At 36.9% G+C, this 12,568-nt stretch overlaps 1 protein-coding gene across 1 annotated transcript; it reads right to left on the bottom strand.

Annotated features, from left to right (window-relative positions):
- Nucleotides 1–270: 270 nt before the first annotated feature.
- Nucleotides 271–828, bottom strand: LOC131871651 (pectinesterase inhibitor 4-like). The gene has a single exon (XM_059215990.1). It carries the CDS (start codon nt 826–828, stop codon nt 271–273), a length of 558 nt encoding a protein of 185 aa, XP_059071973.1.
- Nucleotides 829–12,568: the final 11,740 nt, after the last annotated feature.

The following is a 12,568-nucleotide window of genomic DNA, read 5'->3' as shown; positions in this document are numbered from 1 at the left end:
ATAAATGTTCAAAACAAATTAAAATTCAATAATATATCTTACAAATATATTTCTAAAATCAAACACAATAACAACATTTAAAACATTTCTTGAATCACAAACATTCCATTTGTATGTTACCAAAAATGGTATCTAAATAGCACAATGATGTATCTCACAAACAAAAGAAGTAACCAAAGATGAAGCTTGAACAGCAAATATGTGTTATCTGCTATATATATCCCTCCTCACAAGCCAACAGCCAATATGTTTAGCTGTTTTCTAAAGTAGTCAAATGTGTCCCTGTTGCCGAAGAGTGCTAACAACAGCTAGAGCATCACTAATCAACATGGTCAGATTATCTGTATTATCTTTTACACTGGAAACCAAGGTTGCAGGAATATTGCTTTCTTTCAACCCACTCAAACATGTATCCTGATTAGTCTCCACACCACTCAGCCTTGTGAGCACATCTTCTACATATTCCATGAAATTGACATTAGACAATTGCTTTAGTTCTGACTGTGAATCATGAAGCTGTTCCCTTGTATCCTTCAACAGATCTGAGCAGTCTTCAAGAGCCGAGACATTGGGATTTCTTTTTTTGAGCTTTTCTATAAACCTAGAAACAGGTTTCGCTACTTCACTAGACAAACGGACTGCAATAACAGAAAGCTGGGTTAAATCTGCCTCCAAAGCCCCAGAAGCTTTGGACAATGATGAAACGCAAAAGTGTGTATATAAGGCATTACTGCAGGCATTACTAATTGTATCGGAAGTCTGAGCCCAGCCTCCATGAATTGCTAAAAACATGATTGCGCACAAGAGACCACTTCTGTAGGACGCCATGCTTGGAATCAACTGCTCTATTGAAATCACCGACTGAACCAAATGCTCTATTAATGTTTCCCTCGCTTCTGGGACAATATATAGCTCAATCTGAATCTGCTGCATACAAAACTTTCATGGTTGTCATTCAGTAGCGACAGGCTTTTTGCATGCCACTGGAATTTTATATAGTGCACGGTTTTGCGAGATACATATTTATCTATTTTTATCCTTTTTCCTCGTGCATTTAGAGCTAAAATTAGATTTAATGCGTTTCTTGGATTGTCTTTTAAAGTTCTCGCACTTCATGCATGTCATTCTCCTCGTAAACGACTGCTGTTTTGTGTTAACAACTACCACTTGTTACCCGAGGGCGTTCTTTTATGTGAAGTGCGCGACCTGTGTTGTAACTCTCGTCCGCTCGTTTTTGCTTAACATCGCTTCTAATAGTAACTCTCGTGCGCGACCTGTGTTCTAGATCCTCTCATTTATCATGCAATATATCTTGTAACGTTTGTTTATCTCTTTCAATTATGTTCCTCCTTTATTTATTTATTTTTTGTTTGTATTGTTTGTTCATCTAGGTCTTGATATCACAATCTGTATTATACTTATATCCTCCTGTGTTTGTGTAGTGTCATCCTAGATCTCCTTGACTAATTCATCTATACTTATTCCTATTATATCATAAACAATATATTACGTTTTGTTTATATTATCTTCTTCTACCACGACACTCTTCTCTTAGCTAGTAGGCTAGCATGGGCCTTTTAGTGGACTCCATGGTCTCACTTCTCACTCTTTGCTTGGCCTCATCATTTTAAGAACAAAGAGTATCTACTATCTACTTATAAATAAGCCCTTTTTTTTATAGATCTCTTTTTGTGATCTATTACTTAGGAACAAGTTTAATTCTGAAGGCACTTGTCCAAATGTTATCCAATAGTTGTGTTGCCTTCTCTCCTTTTTCCTTAATGGTGTCAATCATTTCCTTCAAAAATTCCTATATTATATCTACCATTACATAATTACTACTCCCAATGAAGTCCAATATGACTTGGATAACGATCTTTCATTCTCTACAAAAAATATTCTATATAGCTGTGCTACTTCCAATGATTTTCCTAGTCTATAAAGTGATCTATACAAGGAAAAATATGGATTTATTTTTATCTTTCTTCTTATGTGTCTAAGCTTTGATATTTTCCATTTTCTTATTATTGGCCCTTTTTTTTTCCATAGTTTTTATTTTTTATATTTTATCCCTTCTGACTCTCTATGAAACTTTTGTTGCAAGTATTGTGCTTAAATTTCTTCACCTCTTCCTCTTCCTCCTCAACTGAGATAATTTTGTTCTTATCCTTTTCATTCTATGTTGTTTTTGGATCAGAGCACCCAACTTCTGCTTTATTTTTCTTGGAACTTTTATTGCGTGGAAATTGGAAAATAAGAAATACAAATACTCAAAAACATAAAAAAGAAATTAAATATAAATCCTATTTACCAATATCATTACAAATCTCAGAAAGAAAGATGCGTTGATGTTGTTCACCTTGAAAGTATGTGGATGCTTGATCCTCACATCATAACATATGTCATAAAATGAATTTGCATAAAATGTGATTCTAAAAGGGTGGGGAAAGGATCTTATTTATAGTTTTATAATAAAAAATCAATAGATGATAAGGATAAGAATGATGACATTGAATCAACTCAACTACAAAATGATTTTTTTCCATTTTGAGTCTGTGAGAGGATAATAATAAATTATTTATTTACATGATGGATAAATGGGCACATAAAGGTCCTATTTTAAAGATTGAGTTAACTAATGAAAGAAGAAGCAATATCTAAGATGGAAATGAGTTAACGTATGAAGAAGATTATGTTTCTAAAATGAGGAAGATTTGATTAAGGAAGATGAGTTAACATTCACAACCAACCTTTCATCCATCCTTCTAAATAAAAAGTTCATTTCCAATCAATCGTGTTAATCTATATTCCCTCCTCTGAATAATTATCTATCTATCTTAACCAAGATTTTATCCATCATCCTATTTTTCCAGTTTCAATCCTAAATCCAGTTTCATCTCTCATCTTCAATATTAATTCTCATTTTTCTAATACATCATCTTAATCTCCATCCCTCCTCCAAGAAAAAATCCAATTCTCTCAACCAACCTTTCCTCCACTATCGTATTCTACTACTATCCACCCAAATGGAACACGATATATTAAGACGGGGGTTGAATTAACATTTGCCAATTCAAACTCGACTAAACATCAATTACCATTAATAACTTCTCCAAACATCACGTCTAGATTCGCCATTATAAGTCTTTGATCGTGAGGAAAGTCACTACATAAAGTTTGAAATATTTTCATATGATTCAAGGGATCACTTTTTCCATTATAAAGCTCTAATTGAGAGACTTCCACATGTTTAGGAGGGACAACATAGACAATGCCATCAAATAATGGGCTCGCTACATTAAATTTGGGCACATTAAACTTGGATTGGGTAATGGAAGCCAACTGTTGTTGTAGGAATGAAACAGTTTGAGCTAAGTTATTGATGGTTGCTTCAGTGGATGGATTGAAATTGGACATATTGGATTGTGATGGAGGAGTAACATTGTTGTATGAAGGTTGAGGTTAAGAGTACGGAGGTGGAACACTATGATAGAAGATGTAAATATGAGCACACTAGACAAGGATGTAGGCATAGGAATGGAATGAATGACTTGACTAGTAGCCTGAGCATAACCAAGGACTTCGACACAACTTTTGACAGGCATGATATTACTATCAACAATATAAGCAAAGCCACACAACAACTAAAAACCAATTTTATCACTTTGCACCATCCTTTTTAATCCTTTAATCAATGGGATTGCCTTACTTTTTGGGTAATGTTTTTTATAAAGATAAACAAGTTTTACAGGGACCTGAAACCCAGAGTATTATAGACCAAGGTCAGCAGCCAACCCGACCGAAAAACTAAGCAAAACAGGGTACAAACCCCACACAGACAAAAAGCCAAAAAACAAAAACCAACTAAACCAAAAAACAAGGCAAAGCACTCAACTAAGAGAGTGAATCAATTTAGCATTTTTCTAAATAATCCTCTTATTGATTTTCTCCAAATCCTCCATGATGAATCTGGAGGTTCACTGGCCCTGGGTTTGGCTCCTGGTTCTAGTGCAAGGACCCGAGCTAGTCTTCCCACCAGTAGCACTCTTTCCACCCTCCGATGCAATCTTTTTCTGCTTTTCCCCCAAGGGAGGCTCACTGGTGTTGGTCCTGGTTCTATAATCAGTTAACATGGAATTATTTTTTTCCAAACCATCAGCACTATTGTTCATCATCTGCCTACTGATTTCCACCAAATTGTTCAGGTTTTCTTTGATCTCACTCGCATCCTCTTCCATCTTCTCAATTCTGTGCTCTTGGTCAACCTTCATAGTTTCCACATCTTGAGAAATTTTCTGGATCATACTCATGATCTTCTCAGTTTTATTGGGCCCAAGGGATTCCGTGAAAGTCTCAACATTTCCTTTAATACCATCTTTTAGGGATCCAATTTCCTTCTCCACCCACTTCCAACAGATCTCCTGACTTCTAGTAGCCTCCAATAGGGAATTTCCCATCACCCTCTCCTCCTTTATCTTACCTTAATTTTGTTTGTTCTCAAACCCATGTTTCTCATCATCCACATTGATAGGGATGTCCAACCTAATCTCATGGTCCAGGACTTTGGACCCACTAGGTTTGGTTAGTTTCATTTTCCTTTTGGTGGGTGGCTCCAGGTCTTGCATTTTCCTGCTACCAGATTTGAACTTACTTGTCGCCCACCTTGGAGGATTGATTTTCCTGCTACCGTTAGTTCCCAGGGTCACCATAAGCTCCCCTTATTTCTTTGGTCTATACTCAGGGTGCTCCATATCTTTGCTATCATGCCAATCCATGGCAGTACGACTGTCATCCTCATGCATCTTTGTATCAGAAACCAACTGCACATCAGGGTTAGAGGAGGAAATGTGGGTTTTATCAATGGGGGAGGGTTTCACTTCATGATCTTGGGCGTATTCCATAATCAACAAGATAAGCACTTCATGAATCATAGGGTTATCCTGGTTTTCAAAATGTTTAACTAAACTATTCCCCAAGGACGAAACCAAATAAAAGGGAATAGAAATCAATATACCGTGCCTAAAATGGTTTAAGATATTAAAATGATGTGAGAAAATGCTAGCACATCTACCATCCAGGGTGATGTATCTCATGATGAATTCTGCCATATCAGCCCAGAGGTTTTAGAATCTTTTCCTAAAAAATAGAGCTCCACGAGCTTAGGAATATATTATGTCATTTGTCAATCATATAAATTTTAGGAAAATAATTAAATTTATTTACCACCAATTTGCAGCAGTTTAAACTTAAGTTGATCTCAACTACAAAGTTCATAGCATCCTTAAATTTACGATCTTAAATTTTTAAGCTGAAGTGCAAAACAAAATTTATGGGACCGCCAACTTTAAAATATTCCTAAAAAATCTTAGCAGCTCCAGCTCTATGTTTTAGGTAGCCCCCCTCCATGGGACCCAGTCTTAGTCTCTAGAATACATTAAGACATTATTATCGTTTGTACATGATAAATACATCATAATAGATATTTGGTGCATTCTAAGAGCTAGATAACCATTCCCTTCTATAGAAAAGGTCAGGTTTTAAAATTTAAACAATACGCTCTTAAAACAAATTTTTATTCTCATTAGAGGAATTGGCAATGGACTGAGACATTAACATCACCCAAATTTACTCTTCTGGTGAGAGGTTTATTGGGACCATTTTTAATAGTAAAATGGAAGGGATGTGTAATAAAATATAAATATATAATATTGTATAGATATAAAGCATTAAGCTTTTAAATTTATGTACAAAGCTATAATATAAGAAAAACTTACATAAAATAGAAAATCATAATCTTAGGAGTTATTGAAATAATTCTTCCCTAATATTTAGCTTGAAATTTATTTTTTGAACCTCAATTTTAAAAGCATAGAGAAAATTTACAAACAAAAAAATTCTTCATTTTTAATATAAAATATATTTTTTCTTTCAAAATTAAATTATAGATAAATATCAAATTTTTCAAAATATTAAAATTAAGAAATTAAAATTTTTAATCTATTTTATTATATTTTTTTTTAAAATTATAATTCCTTTTTTAATTAAAATTTTCATTTAGAAACGTGATCTTTATATATAAACATTAATAATGTGTGAAATTAAATGACAGGATATTATAACAAGGAATGGAGATTGGGATATTTATATAGCGGAGAGGATGAGGGAGAGTCTGAGAGAACCGTTCTGGAATAATGATGGATCGGCAAGAAATGTTCGCGGAGGAGAAACTGGTGGGATCAAGTCGAAAAATGCAGAGGGAAGTGGAAGCAGACTTGGTCGAGATTAATATGTCAGATGATATTGAAGAAAATATAGAACTATGGGTGGAACTAGTGGTTATCCGAAGGGTAGTACGATCTAGATACGAGAGAAGGCAGATTAAATATTGGATTAAGGAGAATTGGAAAGCCAAGGTAGTGGCTTAATTCATACCAACGGGATTCTTCATTGTTATTTTTGCAGAGGTGGAAGAGAAAGAGGAGACCCTTCACCACGGTAATTGGATTGTCAAAAATTATCCTTTATATATGCAATCGTGGTTTCCAAATTTCGACCCAGTGCCATTGGCCCCGTATGACTGCCCTATTTGGATTTGGCTGTATAATTTACGGATCGAATATTGGGGAGAAAGTAGCATGGAGAAAATAGGTAGAACTTTGGGGACACTATAAATAGATGAGAGGTTGGTGGAAAATGACTCTTATTTGTATTCAGAATCAAAATCGTTGAAGTTAGAAGGGTTCCCCCCAAGATTTGATTGACATCGAACGGTAGGATATGGATGCAGAAAATTGAAGTGGAAGTCGACAAGTGCCTTTGTGAAAGATGTGGAAGTAGGTCTCACATGAGAGAAAATTGCAAAATATTTGTTGGGTCGGCTAAGAGATGACTTATGAAGAACAGGAGTCATGAGATGATTGAGAAGGCAATTACGACACCAAGAAATGAGTCAATAATCCCCTCAAGGGCTCTGGTCATCAAAGAAGCGAATGGAGAAAAGAAGAGGGAGTAGAACAGGGAAATTTAAAATCACGATGAAATTTCCCCCACAAATAGGATCATTGAGCAAGATAAGGCCCCTGGCAAATCTCAGGAGGCTCAAACGGGCCTGTCAGACACGGAAGTGGAATATGATGTGAGGTTGGTAGAGGAATTTGATGATGAAGATTTCTTGGACATTATCGACCCGATATCCATTAACCAATCGACTAATGCTCTATTGGGGAGAACCAAAGGTAATAGAGGGAGGAGGAGTAACAAGCAAAAATGAGAGGACGGGGCTAAGGAGAAAGGAATCATCGGTGTGGTCAACTTTTTGAGAAGATCCAAGGGAGGTAAATCCTCCATTGGAGGACAATGAGAATTCTCACTTGGAATCAAGGGCCTTTCAACTCTTGACAAGAAACGCTTGGTTAGGCATTCGTTAGAGAAATCCTCTAATGACGTAATTCTGCTCCAAGAAACCAAGCTGAATTTGGACAAGGCGCTTAGTTTCTTGCATTACTGCTCTAGATGGGAAGGTTTTTTCCGAGAAGCTAAGGGCTATGCGAGTGGTTTGGGAATCTTATGGAATCCTCATGTGGTTAGGATTACCCCTAGAGAAACATCTGACTATTAGATGATTTGTAGAGTGAAACTTATTGCTTGTAATTCGGAGTTTTCTTTGATCAATGTATATGGACCGACTAAAATAGAGGGTAAGGTGAGAGTTTGGAAGGAACTATCAGAGAGAATTAGAATCATTGGCAAGGTCTGGCTAGTTGTTGGAGGAGACTTTAATGCTATTCTGGACCTGAATGAAAAAAAATGGTGGTCTGAGGAAGACCAACAGAATAATGGAAGACTTTAAAAGTTTTGTAGCAGAGAACGAAGTGATTGAAGTTTTTCCTAAAAATGGCCAATATACATGGATGAATAGGAGATTGAACTTCACCAACATTTCGGAGAGATTAGAGCGGTTCTTGGTGGGCCAGAAACGGATGGAAGGCCAATTCTCCTTGGTGACGAACATTCTGTCGATTTCTATATCCGATCACTTCCCTATTTAGTTAGAACTTGAGGTACGCAAGTCACAGTCCTCTAGGAATTTTAAATTCCAAAGTATGTGGTGACAAGATGGGCAATTCCAATCTAGTTTAAAAAGTTGGTGGGACGAAAGTAATAAATTCAAAGGTATGTCCAGCTTCTGTTTTGTTAAACGTTTACATTTTCTTAAGGATAAAAGTAGGAGGTGGAATGTAGAATCGTTTAGGAATATTTTTTAAAATAATTTGAGGTTAGAGGAGGAGCTTGCTTCTCTTAATGAGAAGGTAATTCTCTTTGGGATGACCAATGATGAATATAAAAAAGAAAAGGAATTGAAGGGATGTCTATCGGAGGTATTGGCTAGGGAGGAGATTTATTGGCGCAACAAATCCAGGAAGATGTGTATTTCACCTAGGGACTTAAATACAAAGTTCTTTCACTCATCGGTGAAGGCTATGAGATTGATCAATAAGATTGAAGCAATCAAGGATGATAATGGTCAGTGTTGTTTAGCAGGAGATGATATTGAGAAGGTTGCAGTTCAACATTTTGAAAACCCACTTGGTTCTTTCATAGGCGGTGATGTTAGATATAGGGATAACGTATTAAAAGTAATAGACCAAGTCATATCCCAGGAAGAAAATGAAGCTTTGCATATGCCTTTCTCTCTGGAGGAAGTCAAGGAGGCGGCATTCTTTCTTCACCCTAATAAAGTGCCAGGCCTCGATGCCTTTATAGAAAAAGTATTTAAAAAATGTTGGGACATCAGGTGGGAGGACATATGGATGATGGTGGAAGAGTTTAGGAAGAAGAGGAGACTGGTCAGAGAAATCAACATCGCAATAATTTTTCTTATACCCCAAAGGTATAATTGTGAGATGATAGTGGATTACAGACCTATTTCTCTGTGTAACTCTATTTACAAAGTCATCTCAAAGGCCATGGCTTTGAGGCTCAAGAATATTTTACATTAAATCATTTCGGAGGAGCAACACGGATTTACCCCTGGCAGAGAAATCATCGATAGTATCATCCTGGTCTCGAAAACTCTTCACTCTATGGGAAGAGAGAATATGAAAGGGATGGTGGTAGAACTATACATGAGCAAGGTGTCTGACTAGGTTAATTGGGAATTCCTCCTCTTGGTCCTGGATAAATTTGGTTTTCACGATAGATGGCTAGATTGTATGCGACAATCCATCTCATCAACCCATTTCTTAGTGTTGGTCAATGGTTATACATGTGGTTTCTTTAGAGACACCAATGGATTGAGACAAGGAGACCCTTTATCTCCCTCCTTATTTTTTCTAATGGTAGAATCTTTGGGCAGGAACATTAAGAAGAACTGTATGATGGGATTTTTAAAGGGAGTCGGGGTTCACAGAGACCTGGAGCCAATCTCGCATTCACAATTTGTTGATGATACGATCTTATTTTGGGAGGCTTCGGATCAGGAAGTGGTAGTGATTAAGGAAACTTTGGATGAGTATGTGGAGGCATCGATTCAAATCATGAATAAAAATAAGTCACAGGTGTTCCTTGTTAACACTAGCCAAAGGAATCAAAACAAGATTGAAAAAATATTGGAATTCCAAACAGAATCATTCCCTTCGATATATTTGGGAGTTCCCTTGTTCATCGATCGAAGTAATAGGTTGCTATAGGAGGAGATCATCAATAATTGTCAATCTAAAGCGGAATCATGGAAGAAAAAGTGGCTTTCATAGGCTGGTACGATTCAAATGATAAAATGTTTTTTATCAACGATCCCAATCTATAGCATTACATGTTTTAGGCTCATCGTGTGGTCCATTGGCACGTTGGACGGGTTGTTAAAGAAGTGAACTTATGGGAAGGATTGAAGGATTCTAGGAGAGTTATGCTAATAAACTAGGATACGGCGTGTATCGTTAAGGAAGAAAGAGGAGCGCGACTTAGGAAAATGGATCTATAGAACCTGGCTTTGGGAGCCAAATTGGCTTGGAAACTATATGTTTCCTCAAAAACCTTGGTGCAAGTTTATGAGGGAAAAATATTTAGACTAGAAGGACTTGGAAAGGAATTTTACCTTGGCCAACTCTGAATCAGGTTTGACGATTTGGAGGTTCATCTGGGAAAGATGAAGAGTAATCTTGAATCATCTGTCCTGTAAAATTGGTAATGGAAAGAAGGCTCGGTTCTAGAGAGACTCGTGGAATGGGGTGAAAGCATTAATTGATTGTATTGAGGATAAGGAGTGGGTGTTAGAAGTTCAAGGCGGTACAGGAGAGATGGGAATTTAAGGTCCTAATATCTGTTACCTATGTAGAGGGAATGAGGAAACCGCTGAACATCTCTTTTTTTGGTGTCCGTTGGTGGTGAGATGTTGGGACCGGTTGATGGAAACGTTAGAATGGAGATCGGCTAGGAATAGGACGTTAATGGAATTCTTGCTTTCCTGGCCGACAGAGAGTAAGCATTCAAAATGGGGAGACTTATCCAGGTGACTAGTCCTTCCATGGTAGCTTGGCGGATATGCAAAGAAATAAATAGGACTATTTTTAGAGACGAGGACTTTTTGAAGGAATATTTAATTGTTGAAGTGGTGAAAGGGAATATTCCAGGGAAACGGGTGAAGATTTACTCCAAATGGGACAAAATGATGGAAGAGAAATGGGGTTTGAAGGATCTAGTCATCTGCAACATCATTAATAAACAATCTAAGAGGAAGGGAGTAAGATGTCGGGAACCAACCCCAGGTTGGCTTAAGTTGAATTTAAATGGAGCTAGCAAAGGAAATCCGAGTAAGGCAGGGTTCGGCGCTATTTTGAGGGATGATTCGGGAAAAATGATTATTGCAATTATGGGATTGATGGGAATAGCTACCAATAACAAGGCAGAGATATGTGCACTCAATAATGGGTTGGACATGTGTGTGAACAAGGAGGTTTCGAATATTCTCATTGAAGGGGACTCACAAGTGGTGTTAAATGGAGTGATGCGCTCTAATTTTATCAGCTGGAAATTAAATCAATGGCTACCAGCGATTGAATAAAAATTGAGCAAATTCTTGGAGTACCGTTTCAATCATTCATATAGGGAAGGAAATAGGGTATCTAATTGGCTTGCCAATGAAGGTCTAAGAAAAGGTAGATAGATGGTCGAGTTGGATGAGATAGACCTGTAGAATGAGTTTAGTACTATTTTGGGAGAGGATAGGGAAGTACATCCTCCTGAGAGAATTGGATGAGATTTATCTTACTCAAGCTAGAGGCGGCATGGAAGGAAGTGTATTCGTGCCTAGAATTGTGTCTTCTAAATCAAAGTATAATGTTTTGACGACAAATTTTTTGGGTAAGGTAAGATTTTGTTCAGATTTAGGATCGGGTCAGTAGCAGTTTTGGGCAGAGTGAAGTCGTAGTTGGATAGGATAGACATCAGTGGAGATGACTCTAGATCATGCTAAAAGGGATACATTAGGAGAAGAAGTGTTTTGCAGAGCACAGAGGGAACAAAAGAGAAGTTGAGAATGGATGAGGACTTTGGACTTTGCACTTAGGGAAGCGCTAGAGGAAGAGATCAGCCGCCTTTTTAAGAAGGCAAATGACAAAGAAAAACACTCTGTGATCCAAATTTTAAGAGTCGACTTCTAGAACGATGGCCACGTTCATGACAGGGTGGTGATGGAGAATATATTTAATCAGATCGTTGAGGTCCTTGGAAAACCTTCAGCAGCTATAGGGATAGTGAGGAGAATGATGAGGGAAGATATATACGAGGAAGTGATGAGGGCTGCACTGGATTCAAGATGCATGTTGGGATATTTCAACCTGAATGACGAAGGGAAGAAGGTGAAACAAAAATGGCATGGTCTTTGTTTAAGAAAAGACTGATGAAGGATTATGGCCTGGACAAGTTCAATAGATACATGAGAGAGAATTATGGTATCATGCCTGTGGAGATTATTGAAAGGGTGGTAGAAATAGGTAATGGGATTATGTATTTGTATAAATGAGAGGTTGGCTTTGTCTACTGTGTAATTTTGTTTTTCAGTTTTTAATAAAAAAGGGTATTGCCTCCTAGGAAGATCTCGCTTCAGAAAAAATTAAAAAATTAAAAAAATTAAAAAAGGAATGGAGATTGGAGCAATACTTTTAAGCCAAATCTTTTCTTTAAATCTTACAAACCTTTTTTCCAAATAAAACTAGAAGTGAACAACTGTTACGATCTTAAATTAAATTTAAATTTAAATTTAAGGTTAGTGTTAGGGTTCAAATGGGTTTATGGGTTATGTTAGCATAAAGATTGGGATATGCTTAAGGTTGGGATGGATTTACAATTAAGGTTACTTTAGGGTTATGGTTCGGGTTCAAAATAGGGTTTAGTAATTATGGTAAGGGTTAATTTTAGGGTTAGCTTATAATAAGGGTTCAATTACAATTAGTGCTAGAGTTAAATTATGGTTAGCATTAGGGTTGTGTTTCAATTACATTAGGGTTAGGGTTAAATTAGTCTTACACTTCAATTAGGATTAGGGTTTGGGCTCGATTAGGGTTAGGATTAG

This window comes from Cryptomeria japonica, unplaced genomic scaffold (assembly GCF_030272615.1).
Source record: "Cryptomeria japonica unplaced genomic scaffold, Sugi_1.0 HiC_scaffold_436, whole genome shotgun sequence".
Lineage (NCBI taxonomy): Eukaryota > Viridiplantae > Streptophyta > Pinopsida > Cupressales > Cupressaceae > Cryptomeria > Cryptomeria japonica.
The sequence above is the reverse complement of the archived record's forward strand: the minus strand, read 5'-3'. Positions and strand labels throughout refer to the sequence as shown.